The sequence below is a fragment of the Mesoplodon mirus genome (assembly GCF_964341445.2).
Source record: "Mesoplodon mirus genome assembly, chromosome: 13".
In the NCBI taxonomy this organism is placed as follows: Eukaryota; Metazoa; Chordata; class Mammalia; order Artiodactyla; family Ziphiidae; genus Mesoplodon; species Mesoplodon mirus.
The window spans coordinates 52,118,895-52,138,017 of record NC_138989.1 but is presented as its reverse complement, the minus strand read 5'-3'; the positions used below and the strand labels follow the sequence as shown (position 1 = coordinate 52,138,017).

General features: G+C 57.5%; 1 protein-coding gene across 27 annotated transcripts in view; it reads left to right on the top strand.

Moving 5' to 3' along the window:
• CELF4 (CUGBP Elav-like family member 4) overlaps positions 1-19,123 on the top strand; it is a gene marked incomplete at both ends in the record, with an annotated part of 298,340 nt that overhangs the window by 213,174 nt on the left and 66,043 nt on the right. For 14 of the 27 annotated variants that reach the window (XM_082640182.1, XM_082640202.1, XM_082640176.1 and 11 more), the window contains one exon: positions 12,182-12,260. In XM_082640182.1, coding sequence (XP_082496308.1) covers positions 12,182-12,260 — 79 coding nt within the window. The remainder of the gene's footprint in view (positions 1-12,181; positions 12,261-19,123) is intronic. The other 13 variants (XM_082640193.1, XM_082640191.1, XM_082640198.1 and 10 more) reach the window with 2 other exon arrangements.

The following is a 19,123-nucleotide window of genomic DNA, read 5'->3' as shown; positions in this document are numbered from 1 at the left end:
GAGATGGGGAGAAGCAGAAGGGAAGGTGGGCTGTGGGACACATAGACGAAGGTCTCCATCCAGCCCCCCGGAGCCAGGGTGTCCACTCCCCTTCTCGGCTTGTTAGGAGGGTCAGAGTCTAAATGAAGAAGGCAGTGGTTCCACTGTGGCCTGGGAAAGGTCACACCCAGGCGCAGAGCCCCACAGCCAAGGGCCCTAGGGAGGCGTGAGCTCTCATGGTGGGATGGAAGAAACAGGTTCTCAGGTCCACGTAGCTGAGGGCAGCCTTGGAAGGTGGGCTTGCATTGCCCTGTGGAGCTCTGGTACCAGGGCTGGTGAGAGGAAAGGGGAGGGGTTTTCGGGCTGGAAACACATTCTCTCTCGTCACTAGAGCTGGCCAGAGTGGAACTGGGACACCCATGCAAGAGGAACTCCCACTGTGGTGTGGGAGCAGGTACGGAAGAGCCAGCGCCCGAGACGAGGAAGGGACTTCCAGGTGGTGGGTGGCTAGGCCCTGCCAAGTGCAGGGCTGTGGGGCTGGGCGTTTGGGGGATTGCTTCTGCTGCTGTGCTGAGAGCAGAAGGCACCCCGCGTGGCTGGGGTCCAGGAAGGGTGGGCTTGAACGCCTTTCAGCCAGGCCCTTCTGCGGACTGGATGGTGCGCTCCCCCCAGGGAAGGTTTGCTGTGCCATCCTCGTGCCAGGGAACAGGGCACAGCGAGGGCAGAGCTGGGGCAGGTGGAGGAGAGGCTTTGGGGGGACAAGGAGCAGGGACAGGAAGGGAGGGGAAAGGCCGGAGAGCATAGCTGTTGTTTGTTTCTTGAGCACTTACTAGGCGCCAGGCGCCGAGGGGCTCCCCACACCTCCTCTGGGATGTGACCCTAAGAGGTCAGGTAACTGCCCCACCTCACATGCACAAGGAGGGGGCAGGGCTAGGACTGAAATCCAGGCCTCTCAACTAAACCGGGACTCGTTTCATCCAGAATTATCTATCCACTGCTGTTTTTAAAAAAATCCCACACCCCCACCCTGAAGAGGGTTAGCGACCCAGCCTGGCCGTGCAGGCTAATGAGCTTCGTTTCCACGGCAGCAGATCTTAATTAGGACCACAAGGGTCCGCCCACCCTTGCCAGGGCAGCTCTGGCACGTTGGTGGGAGCGGATGAGAAGGACATGGGGCTTGGAGACAAAGAGACAGGCTGCCCTTGGCCACGTGGATCTGGGAAGCCCTGACTGCCAGGTAGGGGCTGAGCCCAGCGGCACTATTCCATCTCCAGGATTCCATCTCCTTACCTGCCACAGCCCAGAGAAGCTTCCACCCACGCAGATGGGGCCCAATCCCAGCCCCATGGCAATGGGGGGGACGAGGAAAACTAAGAGGCTGACTGGGGATCACCCTCCCTTGTGGAAACAAGCAGAAGAGACCTCTGACCAGCCCAGGGAAGGGGGCACCTCCTTTGTTTGTACCCAGTGGGTGAGGGGAAAGCATTCTGTAAACTTAGATGCCAGAGAGCAGAGAGGGTGGAGGTTGGGAGAGGGATGGGAGAGAGAGAGGAGACAGAGAGAAGGGGAGGGGGCCACCCCAGGCAGTCCCACCAATAGGCTCCGTCAGCGCCGCCGCCTGTTGGCTGGACACTGCAGAGCAGAGCATCCTGTTGCATAGCAACTGCCTGGGGCCTTGTTTGTGGGGCTGGACCACGGACGATGTACAGGCTGCAGAGGCTCCCGTGCCCTGCTCCCCTCCCCGCACCGCGGGCATCTAGCTCCCCACCCCACCTGCCTACAGGTGGGGAGGGGACCAGATGCCAAGATAGTACTGGCCGTTCCTGATCTAAACGTTCACCCCCGACCAGGCTCCACTGCCCCAAGCCCTCTTGCTCTTTCTGAATGTGGCCCTAGTGGAATGCTGTTCCTGCCAAAAACTGACAGGGGACACCACTGCCCACTGCACAGGCTCAGACCCTCCAGGGGCCACACCAGGACCCCCGCCTCCACCCGACCTGCCTGCACGTCACACTCTGAGACTTTCCTCACACTCTGTGACACCCTGCTGGCTCTTCCCTCCACTCACCTACGTCGTCTGCGTTTATGCCTGCCAGCCAAGCCCCTCCACATCCTCCCCACCCCGTGAGTTTGCTCACCGGGCTCATCTGGTGTCAGAGAGGATGGAAGGACATAGCCAAGACACGCAGTCAGTGCAAGGTCTGGAGTTGCGAAGGACTCGATAACTGTCACCTGTCACGGTCACTCATGCCTCCCTGTCCTCCATCCAGGCACACGGCAGAGGCCATGCAGGTCCACCCACTCTCCTGTCTTGATGGTCATTAAGGCAGTCAGGCCTCTGTGCTGCTTCTCAGCCGCCTTCCTTCATCCCCTTGAGGGCCACTTTTGACAGCAGCTGACTGAAGGGATCTAGAGGCCATGACTGGCAGAGTGACAGGTGTGACTGGGGGGGACCCATCCCAAAGCCTCGCTGGAGGGGGGCACAAGGGCTTAGGACTCTGCCCTTCAGACCAATGAGAGGAGGTGAGGATGAAGGGGAAGAAGGGGAAGGATCCAGAGGTGACCTCAAGTGTTTTACCAAGGGACCAACAGAGGGCCTTGCCTGGCAGGCACCCCCCCCACAAACCACTTCAGGGGCAGCTCCGAGCTGGGCCATCTAAATGAGGAGAGGGGTGAAGAGCTGACAGGGCCTACATGCCTGACCCAACAAGCATCAGATGGCCTCCTGGATGCGGGGAATGGGAGCAGAACCAGATTTATTAAAAATCTTATCTGGAGGGTTTGCATTTCAATGGGCTGTGGATTTGCATATTTTAACAATAACCTCCAGGTTCTTCTGTCTGGTCTGCGCTCACTGGCTGTCTCTCTAAACCATGATCACTGGTTCAGTAAACCCTTCCTAATCCGGAGGTACAACATCGCCACTTTGCTGGAGGATGGGAGGGTTAAAGGGCCTTTCTCTCTGGATCAGAAATAGGGCTGTTCAGCAGGTGACCACTTCTGGCCTCTGGACACTCCTGTCGCCAGACCGTGGCTGAGGCAGGAGGGAACGGTGCCAGTGACAGGCACAATAGAGGATTCAGTCATCCATTTGGTCAGTGAGCATTTATTGAACACCTATGGTGTACTGGGTGCCACGCCCGACTCTGGGTGTGCAGTGGGAACAGAACAAGTGTGGACCTTCCCTTGTAAAGAGGAGACAAATATTTTTTTTTTTTTTTTTTTTTTTTTTTTTTTTTTCTTTTTGCGGTATGCGGGCCTCTCACTGTTGTGGCCTCTCCCGTTGCGGAGCACAGGCTCCGGACGCGCAGGCCCAGCGGCCATGGCTCACGGGCCCAGCCGCTCCGCGGCATATGGGATCCTCCCAGACCGGGGCACGAACCCGTATCCCCTGCATCGGCAGGCGGACTCTCAACCACTGCGCCACCAGGGAGGCCCAAGAGGAGACAAATATTAAACAAATAAATCCACAGCTTGAGAACCATAATGGCTTATCACTGTCCCAGATTGTGGCAAGGCAATGAAGGAAAGAACGGGGAGCTTGAGGGGACCCCTAATTTATTGCAAGGCCGGGGGATGCTGAGACCTGAGGGAGGCATGGGTGGTGGCTGAGCCGAGAAGGGAACAAGCACGCTGCACCCACAGCAGGCTCGGGACCTGCCCTCAGGCCCTGGGAGCAGCACCACCAACTGGCCTGGCCAGGGTCACCTCGGAGTCTGGCCCGTGGTGGGGGAGTGCCTCCAGCAAAGGCACATGTCACTCTGCAGTCATTGCTGGGGTGTCCTTAAGTCAAAACTTTATGACGACAGCAAACGGGATTCCTTGAATCTCTAACCCCACCCTGTGGAGTGAACCTAACACAATTTATTAAGGAGGTAATTAAAACAATACATTTACAACAAGCTACAAATAATGTGCGCTGCTTCTGCCATTCCCCTTCGATCCCTTCTCTCTGGGGGACTGGGGGGCCCCTGCAGCAAGGGTTCATCCTTTCCTTCCAAGGTTACTGAGGGCCCGCTGTGCACAGCCAGGGGAATCCAGCGGGGCCCAGGATTCAGAATCTGCCCTCCTGGGGCTTTAAACAAACAATTTCTCTATTAATTAATTTGTTCATTATGAATGCTAAGTGCCATGAAGACAAAATCCTGGTGGAGGGCAGGGTCACTGTAGAGCCGCCCACCTGTGGTCCCCATGCTCTCATTAGTGAGTTCTCTTCTCTAGCTGTATCAGATGGTTGCATCCTCACCACCAGCCTTTTACACCAAAGTCTGGAAATTCTCAGTCTATCCTCCCAAACTTGCCCAAAGTTCACCTGTAAAAGATAAATCTTGGGACTTCCCTGGTGGCGCAATGGTTAAGAATCCTCCTGCCAATGCAGGGGACACGGGTTCCATCCCTGGTATGGGAAGATCCCACATGCCGCGGAGCAACTAAGCCGGTGCGCCACAACTACTGAGCCCCCGTGCTGCAACTACTGAAGCCCGAGCGCCTAGAGCCCGTGCTCTGCAACAAGACAAGCCACCACAACGAGAAGTCTGTGCACCGCAACGAAGAGTAGGCCCCGCTCTCCGCAACTAGAGAAAGCCCGCGCGCAGCAACGAAGACCCAACGTGGCCAAAAATAAATAAATAATTTTTTTAAAAAATTTTTTTAAAGATAAATCTTTGAGTACCATTCTCTGTTTCAGGAGCTTGTGCACAGCTCCACCTGAAAACACCTGATGGTCAAGGATATGTCTGATGCCTGGAGCTGGCGGAGAGAGATAAGCTTGCAGGATGATGGGGACCCAGAAGGGCATCACGCTCAGGGCTGTCACACAGGGCCCCACGCTCAGAAGGGTCTCATGCTTAGGGTTTAGCGCTCTGCAGTTGCCACCTTGAAATTCTTAAAATTTTATCTTTGAACTTGTGCTTCATAAGTGAAGTCTGTGGCATGAAGGAGCCCGTGTAGGGGGCTTGGGGCCTCTGCTTATGATCGGTTTTGCCTCCCACCGCCTGCCTGATCCATTTACATCCTGGTCCCCACATGAAATCACTCTGCCTTCTAGGCCAGCCAGCAACGGCCTGGGTGGGGTATAGGGAGGAGCGGGTGGGGCCCACTTTCCCTGTGGTACCCCAGGCTGGCAGCGCTGTGGCATGTCTGTCTGGTCAACAGAGGCATCGTCTTAGCAGGAGTGACCATCTTGCCCAGCTGACTAATGCATCCCTGGCACAGCATTTACAATCCCCTTGAGGATCACCTGCCCACTGTGGGTTAGGTCAGGGGGTACCATGGGCACAAGTGAAGTCTGGCTTTACTTCCCAGGGCACACCCTTGGCTGGATTGTACCAGGTCAGTCTGTAGTCAGTGGAAGAGAGAACCCAGCAGTCCTCAGGCCCAGCCTGCCCCCCATGTTGCAGGGCAGGGCTCTGGGTACCTGTGAGGGTCTCCATGCCTGAGGAGACCCTCTCTTTCTTCTTAACCTTCCTGAGTCTGGCTTGCATTTCTCTCCTCTGGCCAGCTCAAGGCACCCTCCAGGCATGAGTCACAAAAACGAATTGTATAATTTTGGTGATTCTGCATAGGCGTTAAATGTTCTGATGTTTGCACTTAAAACTGGCATCACACAAAATAAAGATGAATGGTAGAATCCATGCTAATAATTTAAAATTTATATTTTTCTTTACTTAAAACGACATCAAATAGCAGGTAAAAAAATACCATGACAAGTCAAGAAAGAGAGAGACCATGAAAGAAAGGGAAAGCTTTATATTTTAGTGCTTTAATGATGCTTTTTTCCTTGCTTTTTGAACAGGGGGCCCTGCAAATTATGTCTCTCTTCCCAGAGCAGCAGTGCCACTGAAGATGGGGCACAGGTGCCCCAACAGTTCCAGAATGCAGGGTCTGCTGCTTCACCATTTCCATGACCGTCGTGTGTGCTGGGGTGGGGGGCAGACAGCATAAAAGCTGAGTTCTCTGGGGGGATGAGAACAAACAGCAGGACAGATGAAGAGCAGGGGCCAGGCTCTGAGGAATGTGTGGGCGCACAGAGCTAAGAGCTGCTTCCAGTGCAGACTGCAGGTTTGAGCAGAAGAAGGATCAGCATTACCAGATTACTGCATGGTTTGGGGAGATGCGAGCCCTCCTGGTGAGCAGAAAACGGGGTATCACCAGACACCCACACATCCCAAAAGGAGCCAGAAAGGACCCTCAGCTTTGAGGTTTGGACACCCACCCTGGAAGTACATCTGGGGGCTCAGCTGCCGGCTGGAGAGCATGCTGGCCATCTCCATAGGCCACGCCAGTAACCCTGCCACCCCAACTGTCCTCCCACTCCCCAGCCCCGTGCAGGGCATTGGTCCAGCCCTTCCTGCGGCATTTCTGGGTCACAGACTGGCAAACAACATGGAAGCTGAGGTTTGTTGGGAGCACTGCACTAGTTTCCTCCCTCGTCTCGGTTAATCCCAACACCCAAGCTGAATGAATTGTTTCATGATGTCTGTGATGTCACACAAGTACTACTCAAGCGTGAGCATGGGTGCATGTGCGCACACACACACACACATACTCCAGGGGAGCTCAGTCCTGAGTTAGGGTCTGGGGGTCTGTGAGTAGGAAATCATTGCCCTGCTCTTGCTTGAGAAACAAGTGTCTCTCTGTCGCAGTCACGCGTGCGCACGCGCACACGCGCGCGCACACACACGCACACACACACACACATACTCCAGGGGAGCTCAGTCCTGAGTTAGGGTCTGGGGGTCTGTGAGTAGGAAATCATTGCCCTGCTCTTGCTTGAGAAACAAGTGTCTCTCTGTCGCAGTCACGCGTGCGCACGCGCACACGCGCGCGCACACACACGCACACACACACACACTGAGAGAGAGAGAGAGTGGTATAGGGCCATGTGTGGCTGGGGGGCTGAGAGATAACCAAGGAAGTCTTATTGGAAGGGCAGGAAGTCTTTTGAGGAAGAGGAGGGTTTGGATGGCCTTTGAGGAGTGACAGGGAACTTCCCAGGCTCTTTCTGAGACAGCTCTGGGTCAGCTCACTGGGGCCCGGTGTGAAGCAGGGGGCTAAGGGTCCTGAGAAAACAGGTGGAGGGGGACCCAGCTCCAGGGGGAAGGGCCCCAAGTGATCCTGCGGGCAGCAAGGGCTGTCCCCAGTGAAGCAGGGGCGAGCTCCGGACGTCCCCAGGGCTCACCCTGGCACTGGCTTAGGCAGGTGCCAGGCAGTGAGGGACAGAGGGGGCTCAGCCACCCCCCAAAACCTCCACGCCAGCCCTCAGGAAGGTGATTGCAGCAGAAGGGAAGCCGAGTGAAGACAGTGTGGTCTGGTGGCAGAACACATGTGGGCGCTCAGGGACCAAGGGCCCCCTCCGCAGGCTGGGCCTGCTCTGGTGGGGTTTCATTCCAGCCTCAGGGAGCCCCTCTCAGGGCCGGGGTGAAGAGACGCACAGACAAGAGAATGGCTGTCACACAGGCACAAGCCCAGGGGCACAGCCCAGGTTGTACCAGGAGGACAAGGAAAGCGGCAACTGGAACCACAAGGGTTAATCAGGGCCAGCTTCCCAGATGCGGAGGGACGGCCCTGCACCCTGGCCCACAGGGGGCAGCAGAGACCCGCAGACCCCTGTGGGAGGGAGACGTGGCCCCCGGAGCAGAGATGGGAGGGGGTGTTGGGAGGGGGAGAGGGAGTCAAGAAAGAGCCAGCTGGCCTGTCCATCAGTCTGTCTGTCTGCCCACTGGCCACAGGCCTCTCCTTACGCGGGAAGCCACGCTGGACGGACAGGTGAAGACTTTGGACCAGATCAATCATTGTATTTATTCTAATTGTATCGTAATCGTCCCCAAGGAACCCAGTTCAAATGAGCTTGACATTATTAAAATTTTAATGCCCAGTTTTCATAGCTGAATGAATATTTAAAGGGTATGTCCCAGCTTAAGTTATGATGATGAAGAAATTAATGGAATGTCTTGTTTAATGCATGGGTATGTGTTGATGCAAAAAGTGGCAGAGACGGGGAGGAGGAGGGGAGGCGGGGCCAGGGCAGAGAGCCTGGGAGGGAAGGAGGCCCCGCCACCCACCACTGGCTGCAGCAGGGAGCAGAGAGGACCCCAGACCTAGGCCAGGACCACTCGCTCCCCCTGAGGGGCCCCTGGGGCTGGAAGCAGGAACACAGTGGATGACAAAGGAAGTTAGTGATGTCCCCAGAGGGCTGACCCCAGAAGCCTGAGGGTGGCTTCAGGGAGCTGTTCCTGACCCAGGGAAGGCGGCCCAGCTCAGGCACCTGGAGGCACAACCGGGGCTGAAGGCCACAGGGGAACATGGGGATGCTGATGACCCAGCCCCCAGGCCCAGGCCCAGGCCCAGGCCCTCCCAGAAGGATAATACAGTGGCTGAGAGGGACAGGATGGCTGCACAGAGGAGCAAGGGATGGGTTAAAGGAAAGAAAGGCACCAAGAAATGGGCCCCAGCATCCTCGACATTCACCTGCAGGGGATGCCCTGGGGCTCATGTGGCCAAGAGGTCCTGAAGCCACAGTCAAAGTTAGAAGACAGGCAAGGAGATGGCAAATGCCCCTCCCGCCTTCCTACCAGTATCCTCTCTCTCGTTCTTCACCGTTCCTGCCTTACTGCCCATCTCTGTGGCATGGTCTGCCCTCTGCCCCCAGGATGTAAGCAGGCCCAGCCAAGGCTAGATGGGGCTGGAGTCTGGAACAGGGAAGAGAAACACAGGCCGAAGGAGGGAGATCTCCCTTCAGGTCCGAGGCATCTGTACAGAGTCTGCTCTACCTAAGAAATCTTCCCAGCTGAGCCTGACACTTTATTTCTGCTGAGAATTAAGAAAGCACGGGATTTCTTTCTCTCTCCATCTATCCTGGCACCACCCTGACAGCCCTGCAAAGGCTGTATGGACTCTGACCATCCCTAGATAATAATAGGACATGAAATATGACCCCAGGAGCCACAGGTCCATGGGAACCAGGGCAATTCTGCTCCATTGTGGGTGCCCAGACCATGGCTGAGGGCAGGTGGGAGGCTAGATGAGCCCCTGGGTCCCCACTGCCAGGAGCCCAGTGATGGAGGAGGTCTGGGAGCATCATCCAGGGCTGGCCTGGTCAGGGAGGGCTTGCTGGAGGGTGGAGGGGGGAACTGAGGGGAATCAGGGCTAAGTCCGTGAGCCTGGGGCAGAGCATTCACGAGTGCCCAGGTGTCAAGGACAGCGGGACCGTGGCTGGCTGCCTGAGGGTGACATGCCCCAGGGTGGAAGGCTCCATGCACAGGCAGATTCCATTTGCCTTGTTTAATTTACCATGGAAAATGGGCCCCATTATAACAGAAACAGTTGTACCCCAGCCCTTGTCCATCCATAGGACTCCCCCCCTCTGCTCTCCATAGAGACTTGCCATGGGACTCAGAAACAAGGTGCCAGGGGAGGCGTCCTCCCAGGGTCCCTGCCTTTCCTCCCAGCATTACCTCTAAGCATTCGGGTCGGCCTGGGCCTGCTCTGGCCCCAGGGATGGAGCCTCCTCTGCGGCCTCCTCCTTCCCTCGTCTCCACAGCAGCAGAGCCCAGCTGAGCCTGGTTCACACTCATCTGCCTGCCCCTCCTCACGCCCCACTCCTTACCGGGGAAGCCTGAACCAGCCCACCACTCACCCCCTTCCCCACACTCTGTTTTGAACTTTCCTGGACCTTTCTTAAGCCTGTCACGTCTGGTTCCCAGAATCTCCCGAACATGTAGGCTGGTGTTAAGAGTCCTGGGTTCATCTTGATCACCGTGTACCACCTGTGTGACCTCAAGCTAGTTTCTTAACCTCTCTGAAACTCCATTTCCTTGGTTAAGGATCATCTATTTGCACACATCCTAGGGGAAGTGATGATAATCCAACACTATAATTTTGTAGCAGCTGTTCGTGTTCCTGCAGGTGTAGCAGTGCGGTGCCCCCCTTGCACCTCCATTCCCAACTTGACTGTACATTCTATATGGAAAAGGGAGAATTCCTGCTGGACCCTTCCCCCTGGAAGGCCCCCTGGAAGTACCAGGAAGGCTTCAGGGTCAAGGGCCAGAGGCTGGTGGGGGTATGGGAAAAGAGCTCACAGGCCGAAGGAACAGATCGGGGAGGAAAGTGCCCGGTCGTGAGGAATGGAATGATGCAAGAGGCGGTGGGGGCCAGATTTGGGGGACCAGGCTGAGAAGGTTGTATTCGATTTGGTGACCCTTGCCAGATGGACATCTTCCCTTGACCCCCTCCTTTCAGAGCAGCTTTGGGGTCAAATGAGGTGAAGTATAGGAAGTCCAACCCACCTTATCATGGTAGCACCGTGCCTACCCACCCTGGCTGCAGCCTGGATCTGCCACTCCTCCGAGCTTGGCTTTTCATTGGCAGGAGAGAGATAATAATCCCTCTGTGGAGCATTATAATAATTACATAAGCAAGAAAGCCATAGAAATATACCCAGGAGAATACAATGTCGAGAACTGGGTCCAGGTCAGCCGTGGGGCCTTTCTGGAGTAAGAGACTATTGCAGCTTTGGGGGAGACTAGGAGGAAGGGGTGTTCCAGAAGGGAGGGACAGCCTAGGGAAGGGCTGGATGTGGAGTCTCCGAAGACACAGAACGGGCACCCGAGAGTACAGCCCTTCTCCCACAGCCAGGTGCAAGCTCAGCCTTCTGGACCCTTCGCTCAAGGACTGGAAAGGAGGTGGTCTATGGGGGAGCCAGGACCCCCGAAATGAAGCTGGGAATTTCCTATGCCCCTCTTCCTTCTCCCTGTTAATTGGAGGTTCCCATAAACCCACACCTTCCTCCGCAGGCAGAGCGTACATACCAAGTACCTTCATTTCCCTCCACTCCATAAGGGGTGCTGAGTGGGGACCTCCTGGCAAACAATGGCACCCGGACCCCCTCTTAGTGGACTGGCCCCGCAGAATCCTATCTTACCCCCCGGGCCACCTGTGCTTCCTTTTCCTCGGTTCTGTGCCCTGCCTCCCGCTTCTGTCCTTCCTTGCGTGGCTCTGACCTTCCCCTGGCCTCATCTTCACCTTGCTGAGTCACGGGCACCCACACTCCCCCACCCAGCGTCTTGACGCAACCAAAACTCCCTTCGAATCCTAGACCAGAAGGAAGCTTGTGACTGGCTAGTCCAGCCTCCATACACAAGGGGAATTGGCAACGGAAAGTCACCTGGTGCAGGACAAAAGCCCAAAAATAGCCCTGGCGGACCCAGGTTCCCAGGCACATCTTGCCACAAGGTGGCCCCGCCTCAGCTTCTCCATCTACAAAATGGGGGCATTTAGTACCTGCGCTGCCTGCCTCTCAGGGTTGGTTTGTGAGAGAAATGCAAATAGAGTAAGGGATAAGAGAGGTACAGGACAAGCAAAAGCACTGGCAAAGACATAAAATACAATTCCATTTGCGTGATTCCTACCATTTTTATTGTTTGAAATATCGTCAGGGCCTGAGAGCCCACCTTATGCCTCCGGCATCCGGAGGATGAAAAACAGGCTGCGGAGCCCCAGATCCTTGGAGTTCAGAGCCCCCTAGTGGCCTGAATGAGGCATTGAAACGGATTCTCGAGAGAGGCCGGCGGCTAAAAGGCTGGGGGCGTCAGGCCGTGCCTGGTGTCGTCCTGGCACCCAGACACCACGTGAGACAAGTAGCTGTGCCCACTCCACATACACCCCGAGGGGACAGCCTGGCCGCAGGCAGGAGCCCCGGCCCTGAGCTCTGCTCCGACAAGGAGCTGGGTGGTTCAGAGCCTCAGGCACCCCTGGGACCCATAGCCAGCGTCTGCGGGATACTGCAGGGATGGGGTGCAACTCACTGCCATGCCCCAACCTGGGCAGGAGTTAGTCTTTGGCCAGAGACCAGCTAGTTTCAGCAAAGCGATCTGTCTCCAGGGTGGGCCAGAGAGGGGACACCTCAGATTCTCGTATCACAGCAAGAGCTGCTCAAAGCTGGGAGAGGGACCACTGGCGGTCCCTCTCAGGATTGGAGGTCTCCAATCCTGAGAAACCGTCCTGAAATCAGGGGACCCTGGGGACCACACTGGGGAGGGGAGATGGGTGGGGCTTTAGTGAAGACCCGCTCGTTTGCAGCTGCGCGGGTGCGCGGGTGTATGTGTCGGTGGTGTGGTCCGTGTGCTATGTCCCCGTGAACACCTGCGTACCTTCGGGTGCAGGTGTGTCTGCTCTAACACTGCCCCCCTGTGCTCTGTTGCAGATGAACCGGCCGATCCAGGTGAAGCCAGCGGACAGCGAGAGCCGAGGAGGTAGTAGCTGCCTGCGCCAGCCCCCTTCACGTGAGGGCCCACTTGTCTCTGCCCCTCCCCCTCCCTCCTTTCCTTCCCTCCCCCCTTCCCTCCCCCTGATGCAGCGTTGCAGCAACTCCCTGCCGCCTCCCCCTGCCCCCTGGGGACCTCATGGCCCAGGGTTGGGACAGGGCTTTGGAGCTCTGGGTGACGGATGTGGGGACAGAGTGGGGGAGCATTGGGGTCTGCCGTATGCTGGGGTTCCCTCCTTCCCATGAGTAAACAAGTAGGATGTCCTGGGCACTCCACTGCCCCCTTTAAGACACCCGAAAGGGTAGGCCCACCTCTGTGTCACCAAGGAAAACCCCACTGGGATGGGACTGGACTAGTTGAAAGGGTGCCAGGCTGGGAGGCAGGAAATGTGTTTCAGTCCTGCCCTGGGAAGGCTCAGGCCAGAGTGGGTGAATCTGAGGGGGGCTGCCCACTGCGAGGTGGGGTGCCGAAGTCAAGATCCTGGACCTACATACAGGTGGACAGGCAGATGTCTGGAAGGGGACAGAGCCTCACCCCCAGACTCAGGCCTCTGTGCCCCAAGGGGAGGCTCTGTTCCGTCCACAGCGGGGGCCTTCCCCCCGCCCCCCCCCAACACTGCACACAGAGGCTCGACCAGGCCAGGCTCTGGCTCCTCTGCCGAGTGCCCACCCTCCAGGCTTCTGGTCCGGGTGTCCGTGCCCACACCATGCCCAAGCCAGTGCCCTCTGCCCCTGGGCTCTCCCTGGCTAGGCCTGGACACTCACTCTCAGCTCAGCTCAACCGGGCGCTGAGGAACTTCTCTCTCCTTCCCCCTCTCTCCCCCAGCAATTTTCCAGGAAATTAAAAGCGAAAAATAGGCAAAAGCTATTTGCAAATTCAGAGTCAAGGCTCTTGTCCTGAGGAAACTGTAGTGTGGCCACGGGCGGCCTGCCCACCCCTGGGACCTGTGGTCCCTCCAGCACAGGCCTCTGCCCTCTGGGCCCCAACAGGGCCTCCACCTTGGCACAAGGCCTCTATGGCTCTGGGGCCCTCCTGACCCAGGCCTCGAATCCCACCCAACAAGCCCAGCTGCCCGAAGGGGCCCCGTGCCCAGGGCACAGGCGAGCTCCCCATCCCGAGGACCCCGATCATGAGGGCAGGTTGGTTGAAGAGTAAAAATGGTTCGGGTGTGAAGGGCTTGTGCTGCAGACACCTGGGTCACGCTGCTTGCTCCCGCCCCTCTCCTGGCAGTCCAGTTACTTGGTTTTCTCTGCACAAGAGGCTCCTCAAACACCCAGGGCCAGGCCCCCTGCCCTGGCGGAGAGAGGCGTGCGGTCTGGCCTCACGCAGGTGCCCTCGGTGACACGGGGCAGGGGCAGGGCCTCTCCCAGAGACTGTCTCCGGGAGAAAGGACCAGCAGGACCTGGCCCCCAGGTCACCTGTCAGGCAGTGACTCACCTGCAACGCCCTGTCCGTGTAGCAGGGCCAGGAAGCAGCAGAGACCCCTGGCTTTGGTGGGGAGGGAGCTCGGACGGCAAGTGGTACCTGCGGTCCCAGAGGAGGGGTCCCCGAGGTGGGGGCAGCCAGAGACCTCGGAGGACGTGGGACCTGAGCTGCCTTGAAGGAGCGGATATTCCACACCTGGAGAAGTCGGGGTGGCATGAAGAAGGCCTAGTTTAACCCAGGACGGGAGCAGGGTGTCGGGAAGCCTGCTGCCAGCGAGGCCACGCTGCGCTCTAATGCAAACCGTTTCTCCCCTCACCGGCCTTGGAGGCACTAACTCTCCGACTTCAAGTTGCTAACCTCATCTCCTTTCTCCCATATATCTCCTGTGCTGACACTTGCCCCAAACCAGATTAATCAGCTTTTTTATTCTTCCTGCAGTAGAAAGGGAGGAAAAGAGAGCCAAACCTAAACATCTATCTATTAATTGCATATTCGGTATTAAACAGGGAGATGATCCTGAGTCAGCATCATCACCAAGCTATTTGAAAAAAAAAAAGAAAGTTTAAAATAATTTAATATCCATTAAATACTTCTTCAGTGGGGGGAGGGGATGGGGGAGAGGTGAACATTAAAAAGATGAAAGAAGTGGGAACAGGAGAAGGGTATGGAAGGCAGGGGTGGGAGTGGAAGGGGCGGGGGAGGAACACGATGGGAAAGGAGGAGCCCAGAAAGGTGAAGGGAAAGGGGCAGGGGGAGGAGGGAGGCCTGGGAGAAAGTGGGGAGAGGGGAAGGCGGCAGGGAGCTGGGAAGACCTGGGGGCACAGCTGGGAGGAGGAAGGAGGGGCCGGAAGAGGAAGTGGCCCCAGAGGGAGAGGTGGGTCTGCCCCTCCCGGGCTCTCCTCATCCCGGATTACACAGGCTAGGTGCTTGGCTGGAGCTCCCCAGGAAGAGTACAGGACGGCAGCTCTTATTCTGGTCCTGGGTTCTAATCCCATCTTTGTCTGGAATGAGCTCTGGCCCGGACACTGCTTCTCTGGGCCTCCACCCCCCCACCCAGGGGTGGGAGATCTCACTATCCAGGAAAGCTGCTGTTTACGGAGCACCCACTGAGGGCTGGGATTGGATTGGATTGGATTGGATTGGATTGGATTGGATTGGATTGGATTTGGTCACATCACGCAGCCTGTGGGACCTTAGTTCCCCAACCAGGGATTGAACCCAGGCCCTCAACTGCCGAGGGCTGGGACTTGAAACAAATACGTTGAATCCATACAAAAACTTTGGGAGGTGGAAGTTATTGGCCCCACTTAAAGGTACAAACCAAGGCACAGAGAGGCTAAGTAACTTGTTTCAGGTCACACAGCTAGGTGGTGGCAGAGCCAGAATTCAAAGCCCTGCCTGTCAGTAACCAGCACCCAGGTGCTCTGCATTCCTCTGACTCCTAGGATAGTCTTTCGGACTCAGGGGACAGTGGGAAGGTGCTGCAGGCGTTTGTCAGACCTCTAGGGCTATCCTCAAGGTAAATGAGGGGAGAGGAACAGGGTCCCAGGTGAGGGAGGCAGGGCCAGGCTGGACGAGAAGCTCCCGGACCTACCCATAAGACGTGAGAGACCAGGGCTGCAGGGGTCAGAGAAGAGAGAACCCACTGTGGCCTGGAGCAAGCAGGGAGGGCTTCCTGGAGGAGGTGAAAACTGGACCAAGAGGTGTAGACTTGGCAGGAGACAGTGAGGGCCCAAAGTGAAAATGGGACCCTGAACACAAGGCCAAGGGGTTGCACTTGTCTCCATCAGAAGCAGGAGCCACTGACCCCGTGGAGGACCAGGCAAAGAGAGGGCATCACAGCTGTAACATCCCTGGGCAGGAAGACAGGAGACAGCCCCTGATACCATCACCAACAGCCAGGGCTCCAGCTAGGTGGAGAAAGAAAACCAAAGGAGAAAGAGCTTCCCCAGGACCCATCCTGCTGCAAGGAGGATCCTGTTAACCCCACAGAACTTGCTGGAGCAAGTCGTATATCAACTCAGATTCACCCCCAAATAAGCAAGCCAGTTCATTCACCAGGGGAGTGAGGCAGGCTGGGGATAGAGAGGAACCAGGTAGAGGGCACCCTCCCACCTGCCCTGGCCATCTCAGAGGCAAGGACGCTTTCTTGGGCGTGCACTGTTGTTTCCTTTGCCTCCTAGCAGGCAGACCAGACGTACCTGCCCCAAGAGCTGGTTCACGGTCCCCATCTGAACTGGGTCTTCACAGCTGCAGGGGCTCTTCAGCCTCTCCGTTTCACTCTCAGCCTCTGGGTGGGTGCCCGCAGTGTGCTGCCCTGTAGCCCTGACCCCCTCCCCATCCTCCCTGGTCTCAGTCCAAATGAGTGCTACAGCTGAAGACAGGATAAGCTTCCCCCGCCCCCACCACCGCCCAGGCAAGGCTCCTGCAGCCAGAATGCGGGGGTCCTTTCAGGAAGTCAGGCTCTGAGCAGCCTGGCCTCAGGCAGCAAACCTGCTTGGGGGCTCCCTGGGCTGAACCGGAGGAGGCCGGGGCTGGGGTCCACCCCCGCCAAGGGGCTCAAGAGGGTCAGCAAACAAGTAGGAGCCCTTGAGGAGGTAAGGAGTGACTGAGACCTGGGCCAGTACAGCAGACGTCGGCCTGGTCCCACCCCACCTCCCCCAGTCCCAGCCACAGAGCAGCAAATGTGAGCTGTGCCCTAGGAAGCCACCCCCCTCTGGCCCCATCACCAGAAACCACCCCCACCTCTTCCCAGTAGCCAGCTGCAGGTCAGAAGTTTCAGCTAATGCAGGCCTCATCCAGGCCCCAGATGAGAGAGGCACTCACACCTTTCCCACCAGCACGCTATCCGCTCAGCGCTGACAAAGGCACCCACAGACACACACCCAATTCCACACTCCTGGTGAAGTGAAACGGAACGTCCCCACCAGGGATCCAGTGACTGGGGGCGGGGCACAGACTGGGGCCACCCGTTTGTATCTCATCTACATGAAATGACAGAACAAAGCAGAAAGATGTCAGGCTGAGGCGTTGGAGAAGTTAGAAACCAAGACGGCTTGGGAGGGAGTCCTGGGAAAGAGGGGCCTCAGGGTCCAAGGGGCCGCCCCCCCAGAGGGAGCAGGGAGGCACCGGGGAGCCCTTCCGAGGGAACAGGAGCAACGGTGAAAGCAGCCCTCCCGGGTGGCCACCACACTCTCACCCCTCCAGACACCCAGACTGGAAACCAAATGAGCACAGACACGCTCCAGCCTCCTGCAACGTGTGAGACATGTGAGCCCGAGCTAGGGAAGCGGTCATGCCCACTGTGGGGACCGACGAGGGGCTCCCACGGTCCCTCTCTGGCCCATCAGGCGTGTTTTCCGGAGGGGGCCTTGGTCAGGCCCAGGCTAGGGAGGCAAAGGGTCAGCTGAGACTGAACCCGATAGGGGAGCCTGGACGGAGGCCCGATGATCGTGGAAGGAAAGGTGTAGGGTGGACACAGCAGGAGGGCTGAGCTCCCCGTTATAAAGTCCTGTGGTTCCCCCACCCGACCCCGCCCCAGGCGGCAGGGCCTGGAGGAGGCTCGGGCGATGTCAAGGGGAGCGGCCATGGACTGTCCCCCCCGCCCCCGCCCACCCCTACACACACACACACACACACACACACACACACACACACACACGGAAGCTTCTAGAGGGTGACGGAACTTCTTTTATGTACCCCTCCAAGTCCTGCAGAACCACCTGGGGCTGAAGTCCCCCACCCCCGAGCTTCCACTGCCTCCCTCTCCTCCCTTTGCGGACCTGGGAGCCCATGTCTGCGTCTCTCCACCAGTTCAGTCTCCCGCTCCTGTCTCCCTCTCTCTCTGGCCGGAAGGGCAGGGCGAGGAAGGCATGGAGGGTTGGGGGGCGGGTGCGACAGCCCGTGAGTCACTCATTTCCACCGAGGCAGGTGAGGGCCGGTCACTTAGCCAAGCGGCTCCTGCAGGCTCTCGCGGCTCCCTGTCCGTTTAACAGCATCTTCAGGGCGTCCGTCCCCCTCATCACAGCTGGTGCTCACGTGGCAGCGGCGTCCCGCTGGGCCAGCAAATGAGGTTGGACATGATGCATGTGGACGTGGCTCTGAGGCCCTCCCCGAGGCCACATTCCCCACCATAAAACCGGGGCTGACTCCGTCTTCCCAGCCCCTCCACCATCTGTAGCCCCATCAGTTCCTGTGGCTTTTAAAATCCTATTAAGTTTCTCACTTCTCCTCTAAGCATTATTTTATTTCTAAACAGACCCAGACCATGTGCTGTCGGGAGGCCTTCAAGGGTCTTTTGGGGACCGGCTGAGGGGTGTGGGCCTCACCTTGCGGTCCTGGGGCCCCCGAGACCCATGGCCACACTGGTGACCCCCCGATGCTGGGCTTCTCACGTCCAGACTTTTCTAGCTATTTAGTCCCATGCTCTAGGTAGGCAATTTCGTGAGCAGCAGATGAAATGGCCCCGCTTTAGGAAAATTCAATATACAGAAGTTCCCATTTTCCAATCTTGAGAGGCAATAAATGACTCACTTGACAAAAGCTTCTGGGTGAACAGAAACCCCTCAGGGTTCTGCTAGGAAGCCCCTGTCCCAGGCAGGAGGGGGTACAAGAAACATAAGACTAAAGGGTGGGGGTGGGGCACAGCACACTGAAGATTCATCTGAAATGATACCGTGACAGTAAGACACAAGGTTTTAAAAAACGGTGTTACTCTAGATGACCCCTGACCCGATGTGCAGTTCAGGGAGAGGGGAGGCGGAAGGTGTGAGGAAAGGCTTGGAGGACAGGTGTGAACCCCTGCAGAAGGTCCTGGGGGCGGGGTGGACAGAGGCTCTGGCCCCAAGAACAGCCCCATTTCTGCCACAGCCAAGCCACCGTCTGGAAGTCAAGTCCCACAGCAAGAACCCCCACTACCTCTGCCCCAGTCTCCCCACTTTGGGGCCTCAGGAGCATCCCCCCCAGGTCCAGCACATCCTGACCTCTACTTTGGGGCTCCTGGTTTGTACCCTGCTGGAGAGACCTCAGAATGAGTGGAGCCAACCCCACCCCAACTAGAGGGTGCGACCCTGGGCTGAGAAGGGGTCCAGTGACTGAGGCCCCAAGCAGCCACCTAAAGGAGAGGGGTCTGCAGCTCAGAGCAGAAAACGCCCCGCCCTCCCCACCCCCCCGATCTTTCTGTGTCCCCACAGAAGCGCCTGGAAGCAGGCAGTGTGTGGACCCCTGGAAGTGTGTGTGATGGGGATGTGTTTCCTTTCTACACATCCCCCTCCCAGACCCTGCAGGCCCCCCTATCCTCAGATCCTCCATCCTCCGGTTCAACATCGTGCTCCCTTCCCGCAGCTGTGTCTGCGCCCAGGGGCCTGGAGCGAGACGTCAAGGTGAACCTTTGGCTGGAGGAGAGCTAAGTGCCCTGTTGGCCAGGACACAGCACCCTGTGGCCTGGAGGGGCCCAA